We start from the raw sequence: 26,398 nt of genomic DNA on the forward strand, positions 1-26,398 counted from the left end.
GCCCCTATACTTTGGATTTTGGATCAAAAAAGCCCCTGAACTTTTTTTTGGATCAAACAAGCCCTTACACTTTGGATTTCAGATTCCGTTAGCCCTTATAATCAATTCCCGTTAAATGTTGCTGACTTGGCAAAAAAAATAATATAATTTATATTTTAAAAAAAATTAAAATGATGTGTAATATACTAATATGTGAAAGATAATGACATGGCAATAGAAAACCCATGGTCAAAAATCTCAAGTTGCTCAACCTTTTGTTCTACTACTCATCTCCAAAGGCAGAGCAAATCAATCTCCGCTGGCTCCTCCATTTTGAAAACCCTTTGTTTTCTACCAATCTGCAAAATCAATCTCCACCCTCCTACACTGCTTGCAACGATTTGGGGATTTGATGGCAGGATTTTATTTGGGTTTCAATTTCTCACCAAACCCTAGATCTACATCATCTTGGAGATCCAGGTTCACATGATTTTTTAAAGCATAAGTTCTTGATTTTTGTGATAAACCACGGTTGTCTACAGCAAAAATTGAAAGAAGGTGAGACTCTTCAACAACAATTCAAAGAGGGTTGCCGGAGATGGAGCTTAGCTTGGGGCTATTAGAGGCCTCTAGTAGTGTGATGTTCTTACTTGCTTGACTTGGGGCTTGGCTTCCTGGCTCTAAATCAATTGAAGCAAGAAGATAGAAGGTGGGACTCTTAGCTTCCTGGCCCTAAATCAATTGAATCTGAGGATTGCAGGAGATGGAGCTTTGCCCAGAGAAGACGATGCTCATTTTTTAGATTTTTTTAATTATTCATTATTTGATTATTTTAAATCAGCAATTAAAAATCACATGTGTCCCCATTTCATTGGTCAATGCCACATTTATGCCATGTCAATAATTATTATAAAATAAAATAAATACATGATATACATATAACGGCCACGTCAGCATTTTTTAACAGATCTTTGACAGAAGGGCTAACATGTTCTATTTTGGTAAGTATGAGGGCTTATTTGATTCAAAAAAAAGTTTAAGGGCTTATTTGATCCAAAATGTAAAGTACAAGGACTAAATCCATACTTATCCCATTATAATTATATCAAGGGATAAAATTCAAAATAGCCTCTCTACTTTTAAAAAAAGTCGAGTAAGATAAGCCCCCGTATCCTACAAACTGGACTGAACGAGCCATCATGCTCAATTCCGTTATAACAGCGGTTATGTGGACATTAAAATATATTTTACGTTGAATGATGTGGCAAATACTTGGCATTGGCTAATAAACTTTTGACACGTCAATTAATTAAAACGAAATAAATAAAAGCGTCTTAAAAAACATGAAAGAACACAGACTGTGCTATCCTAATCTGAGTAAGATCATCGTTATCACGATCATCAAAAATCAAAGCTGATGATTTTGTGGAAGATAAACGCATTGAATCTGAGTAAAGATTTCTCCAAACTCATCCATGGGCGATTTTACATATTTTCATTTTTTTTTCCTTTTCGATTTTACCTCCGAAATCCATTCCAGTAAAGAAAGAGATTTTTTAAAGGAAGATAATGGAAAGTAATTGGGACTACAGGTGTAAAACAAGGAAACGATTGCATGATAGCTATCGCTTACATCAGCAGGCACTGGTTCTCCCAGTGTTTCTTTTCGATAAGAGGGATCGACTACAAGAAACGAAATATAAAGGATTACGAAGAAACACTGGGAGATTTACGTCAAGCATCAAACTTATTATTTAAGGACTAGGAGGTGAAGCTACTCTTCGTTTAAAAAAGTTAAGTAAGAACCAAGATAGCTATCAGGCCCAGCTCTTGCCTTTTCCTCTAGCTCTTTCAAGACCTCCAAACCAAATGGATCATCAGCTTCTTCAGCATCCAACCGCTCATCTTCTACACCTACATACATATCCATATCATCAGCATCTATCTTTCGCCTATACAAGGTTTGGTCCAACACGCACAAACCTGGATCAAACATTGTAATCTTATTATGTCCACCTCTTGCAGCTCCAGCTGAAGCCACGGCAAGGTCAGCCTTCTCACTAATATCACATTCCCTGTCTCTTGTAATCTTACGCCTTTTTCCCATTGCAGCATCTTCGGCCTCCTCTAACCTTCTTTCCCTCTCCCTCTCTTGAGGTCGCTCTTCACAAATTTTCTCCCGCCGTACCTGCTCTTCCCTTTCCTCCCTTGTCTCTTTTGGCATGTAATTATCCCTCCTCATTGTTTCATAATCCCCTGTCATACTGGCACCATCAATCACACCATTCTCAGATGCAATTGGAATGGCAGATGGGGGAGCCACATCAGTTTTCTCATCAGATTGTGCCTTTGCTGCTAATGCCTGTAATTCTTGCTCCTTCCTTCTCCTTCTCCTTCTCCTTCTCCTTCATAAGCATTTCTTTCTGAAATTTAGATGTCATTGTTGATGAGGACTACAGCACATAATCAACTCAAATTCCTTAAATTAATCCAAACACAGCAACTAATTTTGAATTAAACGAACCCGAACCCTAACCCTAACCCTAACAACAACAAGGCTACCACCATTAAAAAAGAAACCCCAATCCTAACAACAAGAGCTGCATACCTGCAAGGAGATCCGGACACAAAGCAACGAAGCGTATCGATCGATACAGAGACAGATTAGCGATCTGCTTCCTCCTAATTTCGAAGCCGCCTCCGTTTACTTACTTCCGATATCTGTTTTTGTCGAATACATGACGATGGCGGGAGGATGTATATATGGGCATAGATCAAGAGATCTTGACCGTTCAATACTCTTCCACTTTTAGACAGATCCGATGCGGTCTGGGATTTTAAACAAATTGAGGCCTAATGGGGCAAATTGAGCCCATGAGAGTCCTGGGCCCAGAAAGAGTTCTTTTTTTTTTTACTTTTTTTTTTATTTTTTGGAAATTGTTGGATTAAAAAGTTACTGATCCCAATCTATCGGTCCAAACTCTATTGGAAATAAGTCAACTTCGGCGTCATTTAACGAAATAAGTAACGGCGTTAAATGTGATACTCTTATGTGATATTCTGTTTTTCTGTGAATGTGATACTCTTCTTCCATGATACTCTTTATGTGAATGTGATATTTGCATTTTTAATTAGCTATATGTCCATCTAAATCGGCCTTGAGAGCATTGTTTTTTGACTATGATTCCCGGTTGGAATATTTTGGCAATTTTCTTACAAACCTTCACTTGACAAAAGCAATGGGGATAAAAGGAAACAATGTTTCTGAACTGATTCTCTCCGTGAACATCTACATTTTTCTTTTTCCTTTTCTTTTTATGACTACAAGATTAAAGGAAACAATATTGGTGAGGATTTGGAGTTCTCAACTTGTCATCCTTTTTGAAAATTTACTGTCAACTCAATTTGTATCCTGATAAATAAATAAATAAAAACCGCCGCAATGATGATTGAAGTTGATCCCTGTATAGAATTATGGTATAATTCAAAAAACTTGATTAAAAATTCATATACCACCACCAACAAATACTTCCAAGAACCATATTTATGCATAAATAACAGTCCTAAGGGAATCATCAGCAACCCATGAGGACCCTTAACCAATGCATTGAAACCAGATGGGACACTGATCACTTTGACACCTCTAGCCCGCATTTCTTTCAAAGAGGGTTATTGCTTCTTCAATGTTTCTTGATTTTGCAACACTCATTGACAGTAACACCGTATGATTTTGCATCCGGATTCATTCCCTTTTTAATAATCTCCATCAAAAGTTGAACAGCTTCTTCAGACCTTCCCAAAATGCACGACCCCTTTAAAATACTAGAATTTGTAGCAACATTATCCTTCAATCCAACTGCCATTGGAGCTTGGAAGAGTGAGTCCACCATACCCTTTCCCCTTGTAATGTCTTGTTGGTCATCGGATGTGTCGATGGCAAGCTCTCCCCATCTGTCCTTCGAGATCTATTTCTTCTCTGCGTACTCTGCAGCAACCTTGAAATTACTTGATAAAGGCCTAAATTTGTTGATCTTGGAGTTCAGCGTCTTCAAACTACTTCCCATGAATGGTGAGCTTGAAACAGAACCAGAGGCATTCAAACTCAATTGCACCAAATACACATCTTTCTTTATACCCAATAGAGTACCAGCTTTCAAACACTTAATAGACTCCATCGCTCAGAGACAGATTTTAGTTTTCCAAGTAAAATTGAATCAAGCTAAAAAAATTAAAACAGCAGAAACTAAATTATTGAATTTCCTTCGGATTGGGATCAGACGGACTTCTCAGTTAAAAAATAGACGATCGATAAAAGCAATGAAATGTTGCATAAAGAATGCCAAATCAAGAAGCTCTTCTGGTGAAAACTAAGATAAATGAACAGAAAACTAAAATAATTAAAAAAGAAGAAGCGGGAAATCAGTGTACCGGTGCTCGGTGAACAGTTTCGATCGTGGAGGAGGAGGCAACCATGATTCGACCGTTGTGACCACCAAATGTAATGATGGGTTTCGAAACGGTGGATTTCAAAGTCGAAACAACTTTGTTTGGGACGGGACGCCGATCTCAGAAGTTGTCGAATTTGGGCAAATTTTTTTGGAAGGAATGAGTTAACGGGGACGAAGAACGGGAGAATATACTAACAACAGTTTAAACCATGGGTATATCGATAATTAACAATCCTCCATCACCATGTCACACAAATTAAACAAAATAAAATTATCATTTTAATTGAGTACTTAACACCAATGGTTGAGATCAAAGGATCCTAGTCTGGACGGGACGTTATTTGAGTAGACGGGACCACAACATTTTGCAGGAGGATGTGCATATATATGCAGAGATCAAGAGATCTTGACCGTTCAATACTCTCCCACTATTAAACAGATCCATCCGATGCGGACTGGGCTTTAAAAAAAAGTTTTTTTTATACACACCCATAATTCAATAATTATGATTGCACCCTTATTATGACACCTCATTTTTTATGATGAGGACTATTTACATCCCATTAACTAAACCTCATTCTAAATAAATGTCAATAAAAAATATAACTGACTGCACCCTTTTTAAAGTTTTCTGAAAAATAATCATCAGCAACCCCACCCACCTGTTTTTACTTTTCTTGCTTTCCTCTACCGGCACGATTGAGGTGTTTGCATCCGGGTTTCCATTGCAGACATGTAGGTGTTCATCTCCCATGGCTTCTTCAGGTGTTGGAGCCTCAACTCTGAAAGTTTGGTTCTTTGAGAGGAACAAATTGTGGGTGTTCAACACTTTGAAGCATCTGAAGGTATTTTGTCTTCTAAGCTTGGTTCTAGGTAAATGTGCTTTCTTCTTCCTCAAAATTCAGGAGAAGTCCTTGTTGTAAACAGTACTCCACATGCAGATTCTCCCCTATGAACTTCAAATTTTCATTTGCACTCTCTCACACAGATGTATGCAAAGTTATAAATTCTAACCTGAAAATGCGTTGAGGTGGGGGTTTGCTGCCAGAGGTTCGAAAGGGTGACGGAGTAGCTTTGGCAGAGCCATCCCCGGAGGTGAGGCGCGCCGCAATGCTACGGGCTGACAGAGCGGAGAGTGGATCTGGCGGCGGTGATGGTGACCATTTGTCTCCGTCAAAATTGCTTGGGTTTCCAGGGAAGAAGAACAGTATGATTTAAGGGTTCAAAATGGTAGGGTCATTAGGGGTGTTATTAGATTGATGTTTTTTTTTACTTTTTAGGGTGTAGTTAGTTAATTCGGTGGTGTAAATAGTCCTCATCTTTTTTATTTGTACACCTCAAAATCCTGGCATTCGAGTGTTCTTGGACAATTTGGAGAAGACGATGAGCAGGAAGGGCTGAAACAGGATTGCGATGCAGACATCCAAACACCAACTAGCTTGAATCATCTTCGGCTACTCAATTTCAAGGTGAGTCCTTTCAGTCAATTAACTCACTGTTCCTTTGCTATCATCATCATCCAAAGAGAAATCATAAACCTCGACTTCCTTCTAAGAAGAATCAATTCACACTTTCCTCCCTTATATATACAATCTATACATACGATCCAATACGTACCCGCACAAACACTCCAAGAACCAGCAACGTTTTTTTAATCAAGAATGGCAAGAGTCTACATATCTAAGCAAACCTCCTGCTGTTTATGCTCTTACTGCGGGGGTAGAGCGTACCTAAGCGTATGTGAGTTTATTCTCCTAGGTGAGTTTCAATTTTTTTGCAGTGCTGTGAGTTGGGTCTCCTGCTTAATAGTAATTCCTTAGATTTGTGATTCGTTGTTCTTCAATTTTTTTTATTTTGCAGTGTTGTGAGAATCAGTCTGTGGGATTGGTTTCTCTTTCAAGCCATTTCGTTTGAATCGAAGAGTCTGTTGACTCTCTTCAATCTGCTGAGGTGGGTTCTCCAATTTAATTTGAAAGTTTAATTGTTTACCCAACGACTTTTGCTGCTTTTGTGAGGATGATTGTGGAGGATTTTAGGAAGTTAGTATTATCCTTCTTGGGTAGTCTTCTCTCACAGCCAGAAGTTAAGTTCTCTCACTTTAGTTTCCCTCTACAACCATTTGTAATTCTACATATCTTAAAATGTGTTATGACTGAGAAACTGATTTGGTTTGTTGATTTTCTTCAGTTGAAATGGCTTAATCTTCACCTTATCAAGATCTTGCCTTATATGAATGAGGTAGCTCCAATCTCTGCTTCATTTATTTTTCGGTCTGGTCTTTTTTTTGTTTCCTGCGAATGTGATTGCCAGCGTGAATTGGTATCTAATGCTGTTTTGTATAGGCAACTTCTAAGCTCATAAAGGCTTCGGTTGAGCCAGTACTCGAACAAGACAGGGCGTACGTACTATCATCTCTGAAGTTTTCTAAATTCACTCTTGGTTATGTTCTTCGTTGTGAAAGTTAAGTTCAAAATGGCCTGGAGCCATATTTTCTCGGCATGTGATGGATAAACTGCCAGGAAGGACCTACCCCTCCCTCATGGAATTGTGCATACATAAAATACGCGAGGTACCTGAATATTTGGAATTTTTGTGTGAGAATTCACTTTACTTTCTCTGATCATTGTGTGTTATCTTCCGAGTTCTGACAGAACATTGACAAGCATAGTTCATTGTCGGTGCTGCCAAGCAATTTGAGTCAACAAGTTTTTGATGAATTGGTGCTTTAACACGTTCTTACTGATGGGTCACTTGAAGTCTTTGGAGATTGCGCTCCACGTGTTTTCTTTGTTGATGGCTTAGAGATTCAGACACTTGGATATGCTTATGCTCCCTTTTCACTATTGGTTCTTTAAAGAAAGTGTTGGATTATCTGAATTCATTCTGTTTGGCAAGATGTTTATTTGAGTGAATATCCCGGAGTACAGGATAGTTGGATGGATGTCGTTTCTTCGCAAGGTTCCTCGCTACTTTCAATTGATATCTCAGGCTGTGACGTGACTGATACTGGGTTGGTTCTCCTCAAAAATTGTTCAACCCTTCAAGAATTAACTTATGATTATTGTGAACAGATTTCAGAAAATGGGCTGAAATATATTAGTGGTAATTTTATTCTTTGGAGCCTTGATTTGCAAAGCTTCTAGGTTTGTCATCCACCACTTTTATTTTTGCTTGAGTTTTTTGTTATTTCGATGTGCTATGTATTGTTGTTTTAACGTTCTTTACTTTATTTGGTTTATCATATGGATTCTTGGTGCGATCTTCTCTCTTCTGAATTTCAAATTAGGTTTGGCATTGCTTTTGGAGCCTTAATTTGCGTAGATTCCAGGTTCATCCTATACCAGTTTTCTTTATCTGCTCGGGTCTCATTTGCTTATGCTAATGCTTCAGGTCACCATTGTTAGTGACTAATCTGCTTATATTTTCCTGTTTGAGACGAGTACAAGAAAGTCAGGATCAAGATTATTTGCTCTTCTTTATGTCATCTTTTGGGAAATGAAGGTCTCCTCTCATCAGTTACTGATATGCAATTCCTTTACACATAGCACATGTTGATGATGTTGATGATTGATTCGGGTTTAAATGGTATGGGCAATGTTTCTCTCAACTAGGTCTTCCTGACAAAACTTTTCTCCATTTGGTCCACCGTCATCTCAGCTAAACTTTCCATCTCCTCGCAAATCACGTTTTGATCGCCAAGGCACAATTGCCACTTCACTTCCTTTGTCCAAAGTATTTTTAATGCTATTATTCATATGGTTTTGGTGTGTTTTTTGCTTGATCTCTCTGTTTCTGATTCCTTAAGCAGCGAAGAAGAATGGCATGGAGGTATCTGAACTGATTGTGGCTTGCATCTCCTCCAACTTAGCCTTACAAGTATTAAGGTAAAAATCGAAACTCAACTTTTAGATTTAATTTGACAGTTTCTATCAATTTTAATTATAATTAGTAATAGATAGATTTGACCTTTTCTTTGGTTAATAATTTGCATTGATGGCTGCGAGCAGACGAGGTTAGCAATGTGGAATTTGGACTGCACTGGTGCCATCACTGTGTCTATTCCTTTAAATGTGTATTCTTTCTTTTCTTTGAAGTTCAGTTTTTATTTTGGGGTGAGCTTACCCATTCACTTACCTAATTAATCCTTATTGCACAAATTATGTTAGATAAGGAGCTGTGTTATTTTCTTTCTTTTTTATTCTTTCTGCGTTAAATTTATCTCTCTGTCTTCTCTTTCTTCGTGTGCATTGTCACTGACGAGGGTCATGTTCCGTCCTCCAATACCCTTGACATTAAAGGAACCGAAGGTTTATATGAGATCAGACGATTAGGAAGTGTAGACTGATGGTTTTTGCTACAGCATGTAAAGAAAGGATTCATGGGTTTGGAACTGTAGACTGATGGGTTTTCTGGCTCATGTGAATTAGGATCTAAATTGTCTGAATTATAGAAGAACTGGTGGCTAGGATTTGGCAATTAGATTGCTGCATGGCTTTAATATATATGACAAAACTATATGGAGTACATGGAAGTCCGAATGATCACTATTGCCCTTGAAAATAAAAAAGTGTTGATTCTTAAGATAAATATATCCCTCAGAAAAAAATGATCTAGCCATGATCCAGTTGTGATGTAGCCTCAGAAAACTGATCTAGCGCTGATCCAGTTGTGATGTAGCCTTTATATTGAAGGTGCATATGGTTTTATAGAAAATACCTATAGAGGCTTCACCGTTTGGGATTATGCACGGGATATTCAACTTTCAAAGCTTCGAACGTTGGGGTTCATGGAGGCTTCAGTATTCATGTTTGGGCAGCATCGAAGATTTGGCAATTGGCACAACATATAATTACACTGGCTGGCCCGCGGAGGCTTAGCACTAGTCCTTTATAATTTTCGTATAGACTTTAAGCATATCAAAACAAAAACACATCGAACAAGCCTGGAACCCATAAATAGAGGAAAATGATAGAAATGAAGAAAAATCCTAGATGAAGATCCATCCTTGAGGGCGGTAAATTTTTAATTCAAATATTAGAAAAATCCTAGAGGAAGATCCATGGACCATACAGAAAACTCTAACCGCGAGTGAGTGTATTCAGTTAGTTTTTTGGCAATAATTTAATTGAAATGAAGATCGGCTATTTAGTCGTTTTTTAAATTTATTGACAGTTTTTTTTTGGTTTTCTCTCATAGAATTTAAGAAATATTTTTCTGAAAGGAAAAAACTGACCAATTCGATTTTTAGATAATTTTTTAACAAAAAGCTATCTTAATGGTTCAAGCAAACTATTAGTGTCCATAAATTTAGTAGAAACTCATGTTTTGTCATTCTTTGATGCTAATGAACTAGAACATGGCAGCATAACCCGGGCAAACATATTTATAAATGTTGATAATGAATATGTATTTTATCCTAAACATATTTATTATGGTATCTAATTTTCAAAATAATGTAAAAAAAAGTATGGAGTTTTTTTTATCATGTGGCTATTGGCTATGGGGCGCGACTTGGTAGGAGTGGCAAAACATCGATTCCGAGTCATTTCTTGATCGGACAATGTGTTTCTGGATTTGAATTAGTTTGAATTTTTCAAACGTACTTAGTTGATCATATATCCCGATAATAATTCAATCCAATCGAAATTAGAGTCAAAGCTTACTGTAAAACAGTTTGGCAAAATCAGTGATTAATATGTAATCATAAATCATAAATCAATTATTAATACGTAATGATAAATCATCTTGTAGTACTTGTTATGAAAGACCATATTTTTTTTAAAAAAAGAAAGACTTTGTATCCATTTGGATAAGCATTTTTAGTAACATTTAGTATGAAACAAAATATTGGGAGCCGCCTCCTCCTCCTCTCCCTGCCTCCCTCTCCTCTCCCTCCTTCCCTTTTCCTTCTCTCTATCTCCCTGCCTCTTCTACCCCTCTTCACTTTCTCTCTCTCTCTCCATGCCTGTTCCCTCTACCCCGCTTCTTCCTTCCCCTCCTTTTTCCTCTTTCTTGTTTCTTTCCTCTCCCTTTCTTTCACAACCACTCTTCCCCCTCTTTTCCCCCTCTCATGGGTTAGATCTGTTGTATATTTCATTCAACTACACGTAATGATATTTAATATCATTATTTTCCAACAATCTCCCACATTGAATGATAATAGACGATAATTAAAACACGAATGAAATCTGAGAGTACAATAGGAAACATATTGCTTCGAGATAGGTAGCTTTTGGCTTTGAACCTTCCCTAGTGAAGATCTATCGGACCCACTTAACTAGTCAGTGGACTAATGCCTTGAACTGCCAGTTGTTTATGTAAGCCCAGTCAATAGACCTCACACAATACTAATCCAATTTCAAAATTGGTTCTCGGTTGTGTTCATTATTTCGGCCATGAACGTCTTGGGTTCAGTGAGTGTTTTAGAAAATATCGCCTTAAAATATTTTCAAAGAGTCGGCCATACTCTTCACTCACATAGGTGATTTCCTATCAGGAGTATCCTCTAATACTCCACTTGTTTATCACAAGCTATAGGAATCATTAAAAGCATAGCTTAACCTTATACACACATTCAAGCAGCACTTTGTGCATCTTAGGAATGGGTTGGAGTAAAACTCCATACTGCTCACACTTAAGTTACACCCAACTTGTGTTGTCCTATTGAACCTAGTCCATGAGATCTCCAATTGCTAGGTTAGGTTTCCATCAAGGTAACTTATTGATCAAGGCTTTCAAGCCCATCCCTCTCAAATCGCAGTCTATTTGCTCTCTACTCAACCCCTTAGTAAACGGATCCGCTAAATTGTCTTTAGACTTCACAAAGTCTATGGAAATTATTCCATTTGAGAGCAACTGCCTAACGGTATTATGTCTACGACGAATATGTCTAGACTTACCATTATATATCATATTTTGTGCCCTTGCAATTGCAGCTTGATTATCACAGTGAATGCAAATTGCGGGCACGGGTTTGGGCCATACTGGAATATCCTCTAAAAAGTGACGAAGCCACTATGCTTCTTCACTAGTTTTATCCAAAGTGATGAACTCCGATTCCATCGTTGATCGTGCCATGCACGTCTGTTTTGAGGATTTCCAAGATACTGCCGCACCCCCTAGGGTGAATATATAGTCACTAGTTGATTTCAACTCCTCGGAATCTGAAATCCAATCAGCATCACTATACCCTTCTAGAACAGCCGAGTAGTTACCATAATGCAAAGCATTCTCCTTGGTTTTATTCAAATACCCTAATACTCTTAATAGAGCTTTCCAATGCTCATGTCCACGATTGCTTGTGTACCTGCTCAGTTTACTGACAGAGTACGCAATGTTTGGCCTCGTGCAGTTCATAATATACATGAGACTGCCTATAACCCGAGAGTATTCCAATTGTTCAATACTGTTACGAGTATTTTTATGTAAGACTAGATGAGGGAGAAAAGGATTATTAGCATCCTTGATGCCATGTCCTTTAAACCTTTCAATCACTTTCTCAATATAATGTGATTGAGATAAAGCTATGCTTCCCGAATTTCTGGAAATTTTAATGCCTAGTATCACATCAGCTTCACCCAAGTCTTTCATATCAAAATTTTTTCATAGCATTTACTATTGATTATCTCAATATTACGTCCAAGAATTAGCATATCATCGATGTATAGACAAACAATTACACATTCGTTGTTAACGACTTTGGTGTAAACACATTTGTCACACTCATTGATTTGGAATCCGTTCCGAATCATCACTTGGTCAAATTTCTTATGTCATTGTTTAGGAGCTTGTTTAAGAACATATAATGACTTGACAAGCCTACACACTTTGTGTTCTTGTCCTTTGACCTTAAACCCTTCAGGTTGTTCCATATAGATCTCCCCATCGAGTTCACCGTTCAAGAATGCAGTTTTTACATCCATTTGATGTATCTGCAATTCATATAGAGAGGCTATGGAAATTAGCATCCGAATGGATGTAATTCTCGTGACCGGTGAATAAGTATCAAAGTAGTCTAGACCCTTTTTTTGTCTAAACCCCTTGGCTACAAGCCTTGCTTTGTACTTATCTATGGAGCCATAAGCTTTAAGCTTCTTTTTGAAAATCCATTTACATCCAATTGGTTTATTTTCCGGAGGGAGATCAATCAATTCTCAAGTATGATTACTTAGAATTGATTCTATTTCGTTGTTTACAGCTTCTTTCCAGAATGGAGCTTCTGGAGTTGACATCGCCTCATTGAATGTCTGAGGCTCACTATCTATCATGTATGTTAGATAGTCTGAACCAAAGGATTTAGAGATTTTTTATCTCTCGCTCCTTCTCGATTCTATTTCATCAGCCTCTTGATTCTCATTCTCAAAATTCGATTCTCTAACCCTTTTCTGAGAGGTTTATGTATTTTTATAAGGAAATATTTTCTCAAAAAATTCAGCATCTCTTGTTTCCATGATTGTATTAACATGGATGTCATCAATTTCAGATTTGTGTACCAAAAATCTGAATGCACTACTATTTTGTGCATATCCTATAAATATGTAGTCAATTGTCTTATGTCTAAGTTTGACTTGCTTTGGTGGAGGTACTACCACCTTAGCAAGACACCCCCACACTTTCAAGTATTTGGAAGAAAGTGTTCTTCCTTTCCACATTTCATATGGAATACTACCTGTCTTTTTGTGGGGCATTCTGTTAATAATATAATTAATAGTTAAAACTGCTTCCCCCCACAAGTTTTGAGGTAAACCAGAACTTATTAACATGGCATTAACCATCTCCTTTAATGTTCTGTTTTTTCTTTCGGCAATCACATTTTGCTAAGGAGTGTATGGAGCAGTAGTTTGGTGGATTATTCCAAACCTTGCACATAACTCATCAAATGAGGCAGATTCATATTCTCCACCTCTATCGGACCTAAGAGATTTGATCTTTTTATCAAGTTTAGTTTCTACCTCATTTTTATACTTGATAAAAGCGTCCAAAACTTCATTTTTGCTAGTTAATAAATAGACATAGCAAAACCGAGTACAATCATCTATGAAAGTGATGAAGTATTTCTGTCCACCTCTACTTTGAATAAATTTCAAATCGCATAAATCACTGTGGATTAATGCTAGAGGCTCAATGCTTCTCTCAATTGAGTGAAAGGGTTTTTTAGCAAACTTTGCTTCAACACATGTTTCACATTTATGGTTGTCATCCAAATTAAATTTGGGAATTAGCCCTAAGTTTGCTAGTTTTTTCATTGTACCATAGTTTACATGTCCTATTCTACCATGCCATAGACAAGGAGAAACAACAATGTAAACTGAAGACTCTGCTTTATTATTATTGGCTATAACAACCTTTGGGTACACAAATTTGGATTTTTCATCCATTACAACAACACAAGCCTTAAAAAGGCCATCACTAGCATAACCCCTTCCCACATACATTTCACCCTTCCTAATAGTGAACTTGTCGGATTCAAACACCATCTTGAATCCCTTCTTGATCAGGACAGGGACTGAGATCAGATTCTTGCGAACCTCTGGAACATGAAGCACATTCATTAGGGCGAAGGATTTCCCGGATGTGAACTTCAGGATCACTTTACCCGTTCCCTCTATAGTGGCAGAAACACCATTAGTCATGTAGATGTTCTCTCCATCATCTTTCTTTTCATAGGAGGCGAAAAGATTCTTATCAGTGCAAATGTGAGCAGTTACACCTGTGTCCACATACCAATCTTTGGTATTTGTCACCAGATTCACCTGGGAGACCACAACACATAGCATCTCATCATCTTCTTCACCTTAAGATTGTTGTATATTAAATGATTATGATCTGTAGTGTATAGCAAAAAACTTTTGAAAGGTAGAACAATATATATGATTATCAACATAAACTCAATATATCACATGCATCAAACTTAATAACAATATTGAGTAACGATTGGGTGTAAAAATTAACAAACCAAACTATAGTGTTACCGAACACGTGAAGACAAGAGCGAGGTACGGGAATGCGAATCTCCTTAGGTGAATTTGCCCCAGCCACTTGGTGTCAACACTTTCCGGGCAAACATCTCCCAAGATACAACGCTCTTTTTGTGTAGGTAAGTGACACTTCAATACCACACAGCACTTTCGAACCAATAAAATGAATGTACTCTCAGATTTGTGAACAAAGGAATAAGAGGAGAATAATAGTTTTTTGTAGTCACTCCACCCAGGAGGTAATTTCTCTATGACTGTTCCTACTAGGAAAGCCTCACTCAAGTTCATTCCTTTTGATTCAATTTCATGCAGGAGAAGCAGGAACTCTTCCACTTGTGCAACGACAGACTTTGAGTCTACCATTTTAAAGTCATAAAACCGACTCACCACAAATTTCTTTGTGCCGGCATCCTCGGTCCTATACTTCTTGTGAAGAGCTTCCCGCAATTTCTTAGCGGTGGGTATCTTGCAATACACAGCGTAGAGTGAGTTCACCAATCCATTAAGGACATGGTTTTTGCATAGATAGTCTCCATACATCCATGCTTGCACAGCAGCAACAATCGAAGGATCCGACTCCTCTGCACTTATGGCAGGACACACTTCTGTGAGGTATTTGGCAAGCCCACAAGTGGACAAATAGAACTGCATCTTTTGTTCCCACCTCTTGAGATCAGTACCACTGAATTTCTTCGGTTTTTCTCCCAAAACCACAGAAGTCACACGACCAGTCACGGGATCAGCTGTCCCCACAGTGGGTGCCAACAGAGTAGTCACACCAACGCCATTAGGGTCAACCATACCAGTCATGTTGGTAGGAAGAGCAGTGCTATCTTGAGTAGTCAACTTAGTCATGCCATCTTGGGCAACAAGACCAACTGGGGTTAGACCACCAGTGGTATTCTCATCACCTCCAGGAAGGATGGTGGATTTCTCATTGTTTTGATTTTGAGCCATTGTTTTTCTACACAAATCAATGTGTAGTGTAAGTAACACAAATATATCAAATAATTCAAAGATATAACACCACAAAATCAACACCGAATTATTGGTTTTAAAAATGCAAAAAACACTTTGTCGGCTTTCTATATTAGAGACTAACAACTTTAACAACTAGATCGTTCCCAGGTAAGAGGGGGTCTTCCGTATAATACGGCGCACAATTAAATAACCTCTTTCATAGACAGAATTTTCTAGACATTGCTTAGTCATTGTTAAATCACTAAAAAAAAGATTACCAAAATATTTGCATACAATGACAAAATTCAGTATATAAGAATATTGAACCAGATCGATAATAAACACTTAGCAAAAATTTGCAGTTGTAATAATTAAAGTAATGATAAAAACCGATTAATAGTAATTGATTGATTTTGTGTATCACATATACAGAGACATACACGGCTACAAAAAATTTTTGATTTAATTTTTCATTTGGCAGAGAAGCAGATAAGCATATAACATGATTTGTTCCAACGAAATCAATCCAACTATAACAATTGCACCGAAGCAGCAACAATAGTAATTTTATATGACAATTCACATGCACAGACTTATATGACAATTCATTGATTTTGCACTAATCGGTTTTTAATCAAGTTGAAAGTTTTACCAGCTGCATACAACGATACAATGATAGTTTTACGAGATGCGTACAGGTCCAGATTTAACAAAAAGAACAAAAATTCACCTTAAGATTGTTGTATATTTCATTCAACTACACGTAATGATATTTAATATCATTATTTTCCAACAAGATCTACCATTTCTTCACCTAGATCTACTTTAATTTATTTTTATTATGTTTTGTGTTTGAATAAGGATCTTGCAGGTTTTCTTCTCCAGATTTTGATTTCCTCCATATGTCGCGGATCTTTGTTCATCAGTGTTTTCGGTGCTCTGACAACAAAAAAAATTAGATTCTTAGTGATGAGATTTTCAGATCTAAGGAAGTTTGGTCTCTCTTGTAGATCTATCTTGTAATTTGTGTATTTTTTGTTTAATATTTATTACCCGGCTTAGACCGATGGAGTCAGATTCGTTGGATAGTTGTTTGGCAATGTCTAGTGTAATCTGGTGTCGTCTAACAAGTCTGGCGATGTCTGTTTTAGTTTTTATATTGTATTACTTGTTCTTATGTTTTAGTTCTCAGTTTGTATCGTTTGCCTTCGGGTGGAGATAGTCATCACCATAAGTGGTGTGTATTGGGTTTCAGTATAATATATTTGAGGTTTTTCTCCTCTTTATTTTTTTAAAAAAGTAACATTTAGTATGAATAAATATATATTTTTTATAGAGATTTTAAAATTTTTTTAAAAAAATAAAAGCATAAAAGCATTCACATTGATTGCGGTAAACATTGATCTGTCAACAAAATACTGCTTGAAAATAAAAAAATTCATCCAAAAACACTGTTGCATCGGTATCTGATGTTCATCTGATAAATAACGACAACACTTGATGATTCGCCACCTCTACAGAATCACTAGTCAACAAATATAAATAAAATATTCATCACTTTATAGTATTTTATTCTTGTTTATTTTGTTTGTGTATGCATTGATATAGTCGCCAACATTATTCTTATTTATTCATTTTAAACAATTTAATAATCCAGTTAATGATTCCACAAAAAATCTTTTATTTTAAATACTAATTTATTATTAACTGATATATATTACTAATTAAAATATCACACACTTGAAAATAAAACTAAAACTTAAAAAATTACACACTAATAAATGTAGTATGATTGAAACTATTGAACAAGAATGAATGAAGCAATTGTTGTAGGCAATACAATGACATTGTCTCTATTTATAAGTAAGTTTAGAAATAGAGTCGTTGATAATCTTTACTATTCAAATATAACCATTGTAAATGTTACTATTCAAATATGGTCGTTAGGAATATTTGATTTTAGATTATTGTTAACTAATATTTAATATTTATAATTAATAGTAATTAAATTTCCTAAAATTAAATATAAATTAGAATGTATTTCGTATAATTTTACCTAATGTAAACGAATAATAATAAAATAAGAGAAAAATATTATTCTAATACTGTAGAGATTTAAAATAGAGATACTCATGCTGTTCCTGTTATATGAAGAATCTGTAAACTATCAAAAAGTGATATTTTAGTAGATACAATAAAGAATGTGATAAGAGACAACAATGGGAGTGCTCTAATGTTAAGCAGATAATCGCACACTGATTTTTCAGGTAGCTAAAAGTCATTTATTTAAAATTTTATTGGAGCTTGTCGTATTATTACATAACCCGCCACCTCATCATTTTCTGAACCCTAATTGCCCGGAGGAAACCCAATCCAATCCTGTAGTAACCGGTTTTCGTCCGGCAAAAAAAAATATACAAAAAAATAGAAAATCACAAAAAATGCAAAAGCTTGTCTCTTGATCCCACAAACCCACAAAAATTCAAAAGCCCCTTTTTGGATCCACAAGCCTATAAAAAGTCATCTTGACCAATGAGCCCAATGCAACAAAACCCTATAAAATATATAAAATTTTAAGAGAATTTAAAAAATGTGACACCTTTTTAGGATTTTGCAAAAAAAAATAAAAAATAAAAAATGGTTTAGTTTCTTAGGGTTTTTTTTAAGGAGAGAAAAATAGGGTTTGAGGGCTTTTTGATAAAAAGAGACAAATAGGGTTTTAGGAAGGAGGTGGTCTCATAGAAGATAGAAAAAGGGAGCTCTCTGTGACACAATTGAACAGGAGAAAAAGAGGAAGATCTTTAGAAAAAATAGAGAGCAGACCGTGAGAGAGAAGAGAGGGGGCTAGCAGAGGGAGCCGCACAATCGGAGCAAAGAAAAAACAGAGTGTAGAAGGAGAGCAGAATCAGGAGCAGGTAATTGGCACATTTTTTTTGTTCTATTTCTTCGTTACCTCACTGGTTCCATTTCGGGGTTTTGCTTTCGGTTTTGTTTCTTTGAATATTGTGATGTCTGTTTCTGGTGTACTGTCAATTTGAATTCTAAACCTTATGCTATGTAGTACCCAGTTTTCGTCCCGTCAAAAAAAAAAGAAAAATAAAATAATAATAATGTAAAAATTCTAATATTCAAGAAGCTTATAAAAATTTTTTCTGTTTTTTTGACCCACAAGTAGACAAAAATCTTAAAACTCATTTCTTGGACTATAAACCCATAAAATTTCAAACCCAAACATAAAGCAATTAAACCTAAAAAATATCTAAAAATAAGAGAATTAAATAAATAATAAATAAAAATCTTAAGAGGTAAAGGTGGTACTTTACGAGGGTTTTACAAAAGAATGTAAAAGACAAAAATGATACTCTTGAGGGTTTTAGAAAAGGAGAGAAAAATAGGGTTTATGGGGGCATTTTGGGATTTTACAAGAAAAGAGGTTACAGGTTTTGGAGAAATCGGGAGCAGAGAAAGAACAAGAAAAAGAGAAAGCCAAGGGAGGAAGGAAGCAAGGAAATGGAGGAGATATAGAAGAACAAGGCCGCTGCAGAAGTTGACGTTTAAAAGAGAGGAGAGAAGCAACAATCGCCGCTGCACAATCGGGAACAGAAATTGAAATTGGGAGAGAACAAGAACGAGAACGGAAGCTGCCGCACAACCGGGAATCGAAGAAAAAGGAGAAAGAACTGAGAAGGTAGTGATTCGTTCATCTGAATCTGATTCTATTTTCTTATTTTTCTTTGATTATTCCAATTCTGTTTTGCAACCGCTGACTTCAATAGTTGAGATGTTACAGACTTGTATAGGTCTAGATCTTCTTCACTGGTGCTTTAAATCTGATTCATAGTGTTGGTCGTGTTGATGATAAACAACCGAGAATTTGTATGTTAGCTTGTTTAGGTTCTGAGGATGTGTTTGCTGGTTGATGTGTCAAATATATACATACATTTGTGCATCCTTTACACATAAGTTCATTGCATTTTGAGTTGATTAAGAGTTAATATTGCCTAAGAAAGCTATATTTGCATATTATAGGAGTCAAGGCAAGAAAGGGAGGAAAAAAGTGCAAAATGAAGATTTGGAGCCTAGTACTGATTTCCGATCGATCGGTCATATTCCCGATCGATCGGACCTGTCAAAACACCTAAAAATATCATCGAGACAGATTGTATTTCCGATCGATCTGACTATTCCCGATCGATCGGAGTACTATTCACAGCACTGCGCAGTTTCGCGAAAAAGACCCGAATTCACGTGTTTCTAAGCCAAAACGACCCCAACTTGTTTTGGAAACGACATAAGAGTTTGGAGAAGTATAAAAGGACATAAGATAGGGTTTTGGAGGAGAGCTTGGAGGCTGGGGAGCTGGATTTCGTGCTACCTCCATTGGGAGCTTGGAGGCCACCTTGGAGCTTGGAGAAGAAGAGGATCTACAAGGGGGTTTCCTCTCTCCTTTTCTATCCTAGTTTCTATGGTTGATTTCCTTTGTTTAATGATGTATTTTGCTTCCATGAGTGGCTAGATTTCCTACTAGGGTCTTAATGTAACCAAACCTTGAAGATTCAATAAACTTGATTTCCTTATTTCTTAATTTCTCTCTCTCTTGATTGTCTATGGGTGTGATTAATGCTTTTGAGTGTTTGGCCATCATTCAATTGATTTGCTGCCTAGATTGAGACCGGAAGGAGATATCTAGGGTTTGCCTCAAGCCATAGATGACATAGGGTGCATGAACCATAGGAATATAGGTTTGTGACTTATGCAATCGCTAAATGATTTCCATAGTTCGTAATGGGTTTTTGATATATTAATCCGATTGTTAGGAATAACAGGGATTTATATTGAAAATACGTTTGATGTATCTAGGAATAGAACATTGAATAGGTTGGGAAATCGATTGTCATTATTGAGAGATGAATTAGGGATTAAGGAATCAAGGGAATTGAATTGGATAGGTGAGGTGAAGTTAAGTACCCTAGTGCTTTCCATCCTTGATTTCATATTTGTGTTTGATTTGTTTTTGTTCTTTTTAATTAGTTTAGTAAAAATCAAAAACCAATCGCTAATCCTTTTCTCCAATTTACATAATTGTAGCTTGTTTGACATTGATTTCTTTTGCCAACACATCCCTAGTGGAAACGATAATTTACTCATCTTTATATTACTTGTGCGATTTGTGCGCTTGCAATTAAATCCATATCACTGGTGTTTCAAATTCTATTTGTTGTAGGTGGGTTGTGGATATATGTTGGATTTGAATGAAACATACTTGTTTGCTCTTTAATGTCGATATTTGGTTCAGATTACATGTCGCTTGCTATGGTAGTATTGGTTTGAATGCTGGGTTCTGTTCTTGGTGTTAGTTTCATGGACTGTGTGTGCCTATTTCCCCGGTTTTAACATCTGACTTTGGTATACCTGTTTCTTCACAATGAGAATGCGTAGTTCAAATGTCTGGTTTTACTTGTTGTTTTGGTACTTGATATTGGTCTTTGGATTTGATACATGTAGCTCGCTGGTTTACTAAGGTGATATTTGATTTATTCGCTATGTTTGATATTCAATTTGTTCGGATCGTGGTATGCCTGCTGTGTTGATACTGGATGGTGTATTATGACCTTAACATGTGTTCAAATGGTGTTTATATGTATGTTTCTATTTTGCATCTGGTTTTACTCCTCTGAAATATACATGATTCCATCCCTGCATGTTTTCAGTTTTGAAGTGAGCTTTGTTTGCTTTCACGTTCCGTACTGTAATCGGTATTGAAATAGTTTGCATTCGGTTTTGTTTGAATGGAGATGTTGGTTTTATTTAGATCCGTTTAGATCTTGTTTATTGCTTCGGTAAGTGACTGTATTCGGTTTGAAGGTTTGTGTGTTGCTATGAGTTATTGAAATGATTAAGAAATTCTAATTGATTCACAAGTCTGAGTTGAAACCAGTTTGTATTTGCTTGGGTTCACAAGTCTGAGGCTGTTCTTTGTAGTAACATTAATCTTGCATTTAGGACTATATTCATGGTTTTGTGTTAATATGTTTATGGCTTGACTATTGTCCGTGTCCTGAAATTTTCGTAATTCCCGTGTCAACGTGTTCGTGTCGTTTCGTGTCCCGTGTCCGTGCTTCCTTGGCCACCACATTCTCTCCACTCAATCTCTCATTTTCTAATTTTCTATTGTTTCGTGACTTCTTGCTTTCATGCTCTTAGTTTTGATTTTCATCTCTTTCGCTGCATCAGTGTAGGTTGAAGATGGATTTGAACAATTTAGACCATGCCCAACTGACGAGACTGAGATCAATGCCCCATAAATGGTTGTGTAAAGATATAGCTGGGAGGCCGAGGCTACCTCTGAACAATGCGAAGATGTTGGCTGGCCGAGAAGCTAATCATTCTGGACGCAGTCGGTTTTCATCAGCAGATCGTTGCCATATGCTAAGTAAATATTTGCCTTTCAGTGCGCCTTTGATTTTGGATGATACGAGTCGAAGGATCTATGTTTCGCAGTTCTCTGCTGGCGGCTCTTTGTTGGCCGAGAAGCTAATCATGGATTAAACTTGTTACTTGTCTGCTTACAACATGGATTGGATGGGGTCATTTGAAATGTTTTTGCTCGCAGTCGACCATTTGACATCTATATCGGTTAACCTGTGGAGCATATAGGTAAAAGCAACGACTGAAACCCTGTTGTAGGAGATTTCTTCTGAGAATTACTAATGGGCTGGAAATTGTATTGCTTTCTACAACTTGAGCACTTGTTACCTATTTATTTGTGAGATTAGAAAGCTGAGGAGATCTAATGGAGAAGTTAAAAGTCATTTGTGATTGATCAGCCTATCAACATCAACATGCAATACAAGAGACGAGACCCTTAGAAAGAAACTGGCCCGGCTGCTGTTATTAGTTCAGCTGTCTATCTATTATTAGTTAATGTATTGTAAGACTGATATTTTGTATTTTGGGGCATTGAGGGGTGTGAGTTATGTTGGGTTTTGTCTGTGAGGGTTCTAGCTCCTGTACGAGCTAGGTGGATGTGTTTGTGATTGGCAGTCTGTTTATCTATTCTGTATTGTGGTCGGAGATCTTATCAGCGATATACAAGCGATTTTCTTTATGGGAGAAAAGGGGCTGCTAAAGTACCTGGAGTAAAAGGACAGTTTGGTTTTTATCACTTATTATTCAAGGGAGTGAATGGGGCTCGAACGCATTGCAGATTCATGTGCAAAGATAGCCTATCTAACAAGATAATTATGTTACCAAAACCATGATAGAGGTGAATAGGAAATGAAGCCGGAGATTGGAGTGAGGTACGCCGAACGTGAATCTCCAGCCTCGGGTGCTTAGCTTCACAGGGCAACAACCTCCCAAGATACAACACTCCTCAACCACGAGCAAGCGGCACTGCAATGCAAGTGGACTCGATCGAACCAAAAATGAACAGCACTCCCAGAGCAGCGGTGAATTTTTGGAAGAAGAAGAATTATAAAGAATTTTCTGTGTGTTCTGGACTTGCTGCCAAGCACTCCTTATATAGGAGAGTGCAGCAACCAACAGGATCAAGATTCTTTGAGCAGCAAAAAGCTCTAAAAAATTGGGGTGGAACTAGGAATTGAACTCTAAAAAAGTCAATCGGACTTGGAATTCTGCTACATTACAGTAGAGATACACCATACGTACAGTTACAGCAGCATAAAGCTCCTTCTACCAGCAGCTTAAGTCTGTGTTAAGAGCACATAACACCTGCCATTACAGGTCTTATCATGGCTTCTTTACCAGGTGAGGTGCAAATACAAGAATCTACTATTGGAAGTTAATTTTCTTCCTCTGCCCCACTCGGAGGGATGGAGCCCAAACCTGTTGAAATTGGCAGTCTCACCAGCTTTCCTCCATGCTCAAATGCAACAGATATCTTTTAATAACCCTCAAGTTCACGTACATAATTTAACATTACGATTCAAGTATCTTTGTTATGACTTATATTTCGCGTATTTTTTTCATCTTCAGGATTTTGTTACTGGCTTTTGATTGCTAGAACCTGTTGCATCTACTCATCCATTACTTTGGGATATTAAAAATTACCAAATGAAAAGGTGCGCACAATTCAAGTTGCAATTTTATGACATTTGTTTTTGCTGTATTAAATTTTTTACCTATAACTTTGTCTTGCCCTGAAATTATAGTAGTACATGCTACTTCCAGTTCTGTCCATACCCAGACTAACTGATGATGTCTTTTGGGCGTTTGAGTAAAATCAGGAAATGTTATAACCACATTATATGGTTTTCAATTTTCATCATATGTTCTATACAGTTGCTAACTAATTGTTGTGTTTAGCTAAACGTTGATTTCCATGGCTTATGTTTTAATAATACGCTTTGTCTAAAAGGTTAAATATAAGGTTGAATTTGGTTGACAATCAGCTTGCCAAAACATGTGCTGTTAAAAGATTAAAAAGCTGAAGTATGACTAGGGAGTTTTTTCTTTCGGTCTCTTGGCTTTGATAACCTTTTTACTCCAAGAAGTACATCAGTTTTAAATTAATGATCATGTAGTAAAATCTGTCAGTTAATTGTCTGGAATATACGATAACAGGATTCGAAATATAAGGGATTACAAAGAAACACGGGGAGATTTACGTCAAGCATCAAACTTATTATTTAAGGACTAGGAGGTGAAGCTAAGCTAAGTAAGAACCAAGATAGCTATCAGGCCCAGCGCTTGCCCTTTCCTCTACCTAAACCTCAACTCAAACTCCAAACCAAATGGATCATCAGCTTCTTCAGCATCATTGTCCTCCAACCCACCTACATACATATCCATATCATCAGCATCTATCTTTCGCCTATACAAGGTTTGGTCCAACACGGACAAACTTCGATCAAACATTGTAATCTTATTATGTCCACCTCTTGCAGCTCCAGCTGAAGCCACGGCAAGGTCAGCCTTCTCACTAATATCACATTCCCTGTCTCTTGTAATCTTACGCCTTTTTCCCATTGCAGCATCTTCGGCCTCCTCTAACCTTCTTTCCCTCTCCCTCTCTTGAGGTCGCTCTTCACAAATTTTCTCCCGCCGTACCTGCTCTTCCCTTTCCTCCCTTGTCTTTTTTGGCATGTCCTTATCCCTCCTCACTGTTTCATAATCCCCTGTCATACTGGCACCATCAATCACACCATTCTCAGATGCAATTGGAATGGCAGATGGGGGAGCCACACCAGTTTTCTCATCAGATTGTGCCTTTGCTGCTAATGCCTGTAATTCTTGCTCCTTCCTTTCCTTCTCCTTCTCCTTCTCCTTCATAAGCATTTCTTTCTGAAATTTAGATGTCATTGCGACTGCTTCTTCTCTAGCCTTCTGCTCAGCATGGTAAAGCGCCTCTGATAGCATGGCTAAATTATAATTGATTTGAACGTCCTAAGAAACCACAAAGTGAAAATACAAAACCACCAGGATAAGAACTAATCAGGGGACAGCGTAAACTATTTATAACAAAATAAAAAATAAAAAAACAAAACAAAAGGCAGAGAAAAATGGATTGAAAATCTGCAACGGTGGCAATCTCGGAACAAAGAAAATAGTCGGCCATGAAACAATTAACTAGACAGCTAATATCGAACTATCGGATCAGAACAAAAGGGTTGTTGATGAGAACTACAGCACATAATCAACCCAAATTTCTTAAATTAATCCAAACACAGCAACTAATTTTGAATTAAACGAACCCTAACCCTAACAACAACAAGGCTACCACCATCAAAAAAGAAACCCCAACCCTAACAACAAAAGCTGCATACCTGCAAGGAGATCCGGACACAAGCAACGAAGCGTATCGATCGATACAGAGACAGATTAGCGATCTGCTTCCTCCTAATTTCGAAGCCGCCTCCGTTTACTTACTTGCGATATCTGTTTTTGTCGAATACATGATGATGATGATGGCAGGAGGATGTATATATAGGCATAGATCAAGAGATCTTGACCGTTCAATACTCTTCCACTTTTAAACAGATCCGATGCGGACTGGGATTTAAAAAAAAATTGAGGCCTAATGGGGTAAATTGAGCCCATGAGAGTCCTTGGCCCAGAAATAGTCCTCGTTTTTTTTTGTTGGGAGATTGTTGGCCGGTTCCCTGTATTAAAAAAAAAAGTTGTTGATCCCAATCTATCGGTCCAAACTCAATTGGAAATAAGTTCACTTCGGCGTCATTTAACGAAATAAGTAACGGCGTTAAATGTGATACTCTCCTAATAAGATACTCTTATGTGATATTCTATTTTTCTGTGAATGTGGTACTCTTCTTCCATGATACTCTTTCTGTGAATGTGATACTTGCATTTTTAATCAGCTATATGTCCATCTAGATCGACCTTTGAGAGCATTTTTTTTGACTATGATTCCCGGTTGGAATATTTTGACAATTTTCTTACAAACCTTCACTTGACAAAAGCAATGTCCATCAACATCTACATTTTTCTTTTTCCTTTTCTTTTTATGACTACAAGATTAAAGGAAACAATATTGGTGAGAATTTGGAGTTCTCAACTTGTCATCCTTTCTGAAAATTTGTTGTCAACTCAATTTGTACACGGATAAAAATAAATAATAAAAAAAAAACCGCCACAATGATGATTGAAGTTGATCCCTGTATAGAATTATGGTATAATGCAAAAAACTTGATTAAAAATTCATATACCACCACCAACAAATACTTCCAAGAACCAGATTTATGCATAAATAACAGTCATAAGGGAATCATCAACATCCCATGAGGACCCTTAACCAATGCATTGAAACCAGATGGGACACTGATCACTTTGACACCTCTAGCCCGCATTTCTTTCAAAAAGGGATATTGCTTCTTCAATCTTTCTTGATTTTGCAATACTCATTGACAGTAACACCGTATGATTTTGCATCCGGCTTCATTCCCTTTTTAATAATCTCCATCAAAAGTTGAACAGCTTCTTCATACCTTCCCAAAATGCACAGCCCCTTTAAAACACTAGAATTTGTAGCAACATTATCCTTCAATCCAACTA

At 37.0% G+C, this 26,398-nt stretch overlaps 2 protein-coding genes across 16 annotated transcripts; one reads left to right on the forward strand and one right to left on the reverse strand.

Annotated features, from left to right (window-relative positions):
* Window positions 1-1,572: 1,572 nt before the first annotated feature.
* On the reverse strand, window positions 1,573-25,313 carry LOC120001132 (SNW/SKI-interacting protein-like). The gene is made up of 3 exons (XM_038849397.1): window positions 25,153-25,313; window positions 24,163-24,772; window positions 1,573-1,893 (listed from the first exon to the last, which is right to left on the reverse strand). Exons 2-3 carry the CDS (start codon window positions 24,743-24,745, stop codon window positions 1,754-1,756), a joined length of 723 nt encoding a protein of 240 aa, XP_038705325.1. The 5' UTR covers window positions 24,746-24,772; window positions 25,153-25,313; the 3' UTR covers window positions 1,573-1,753.
* LOC120001136 (synaptotagmin-4-like) lies at window positions 5,034-9,101 on the forward strand. Of its 15 annotated transcripts, none has more exons than XR_005468748.1 (7): window positions 5,034-6,185; window positions 6,288-6,665; window positions 6,770-6,996; window positions 7,079-7,755; window positions 7,863-7,928; window positions 8,039-8,311; window positions 8,435-9,101. XR_005468748.1 is itself a non-coding variant. In XM_038849404.1 (5 exons), exons 1-4 carry the CDS (start codon window positions 5,655-5,657, stop codon window positions 6,890-6,892), a joined length of 303 nt encoding a protein of 100 aa, XP_038705332.1. In that variant the 5' UTR covers window positions 5,034-5,654; the 3' UTR covers window positions 6,893-6,996; window positions 7,079-7,563. The 15 variants fall into 15 exon arrangements, 1 of the variants encoding a protein (XP_038705332.1); XR_005468745.1 differs by having other exon boundaries at window positions 5,035-6,185; window positions 7,079-7,570; window positions 7,714-7,755; window positions 7,863-8,311; XR_005468747.1 differs by having other exon boundaries at window positions 7,079-7,928.
* Window positions 25,314-26,398: the final 1,085 nt, after the last annotated feature.

This window comes from Tripterygium wilfordii, chromosome 6 (assembly GCF_013401445.1).
Source record: "Tripterygium wilfordii isolate XIE 37 chromosome 6, ASM1340144v1, whole genome shotgun sequence".
NCBI lineage: Eukaryota > Viridiplantae > Streptophyta > Magnoliopsida > Celastrales > Celastraceae > Tripterygium > Tripterygium wilfordii.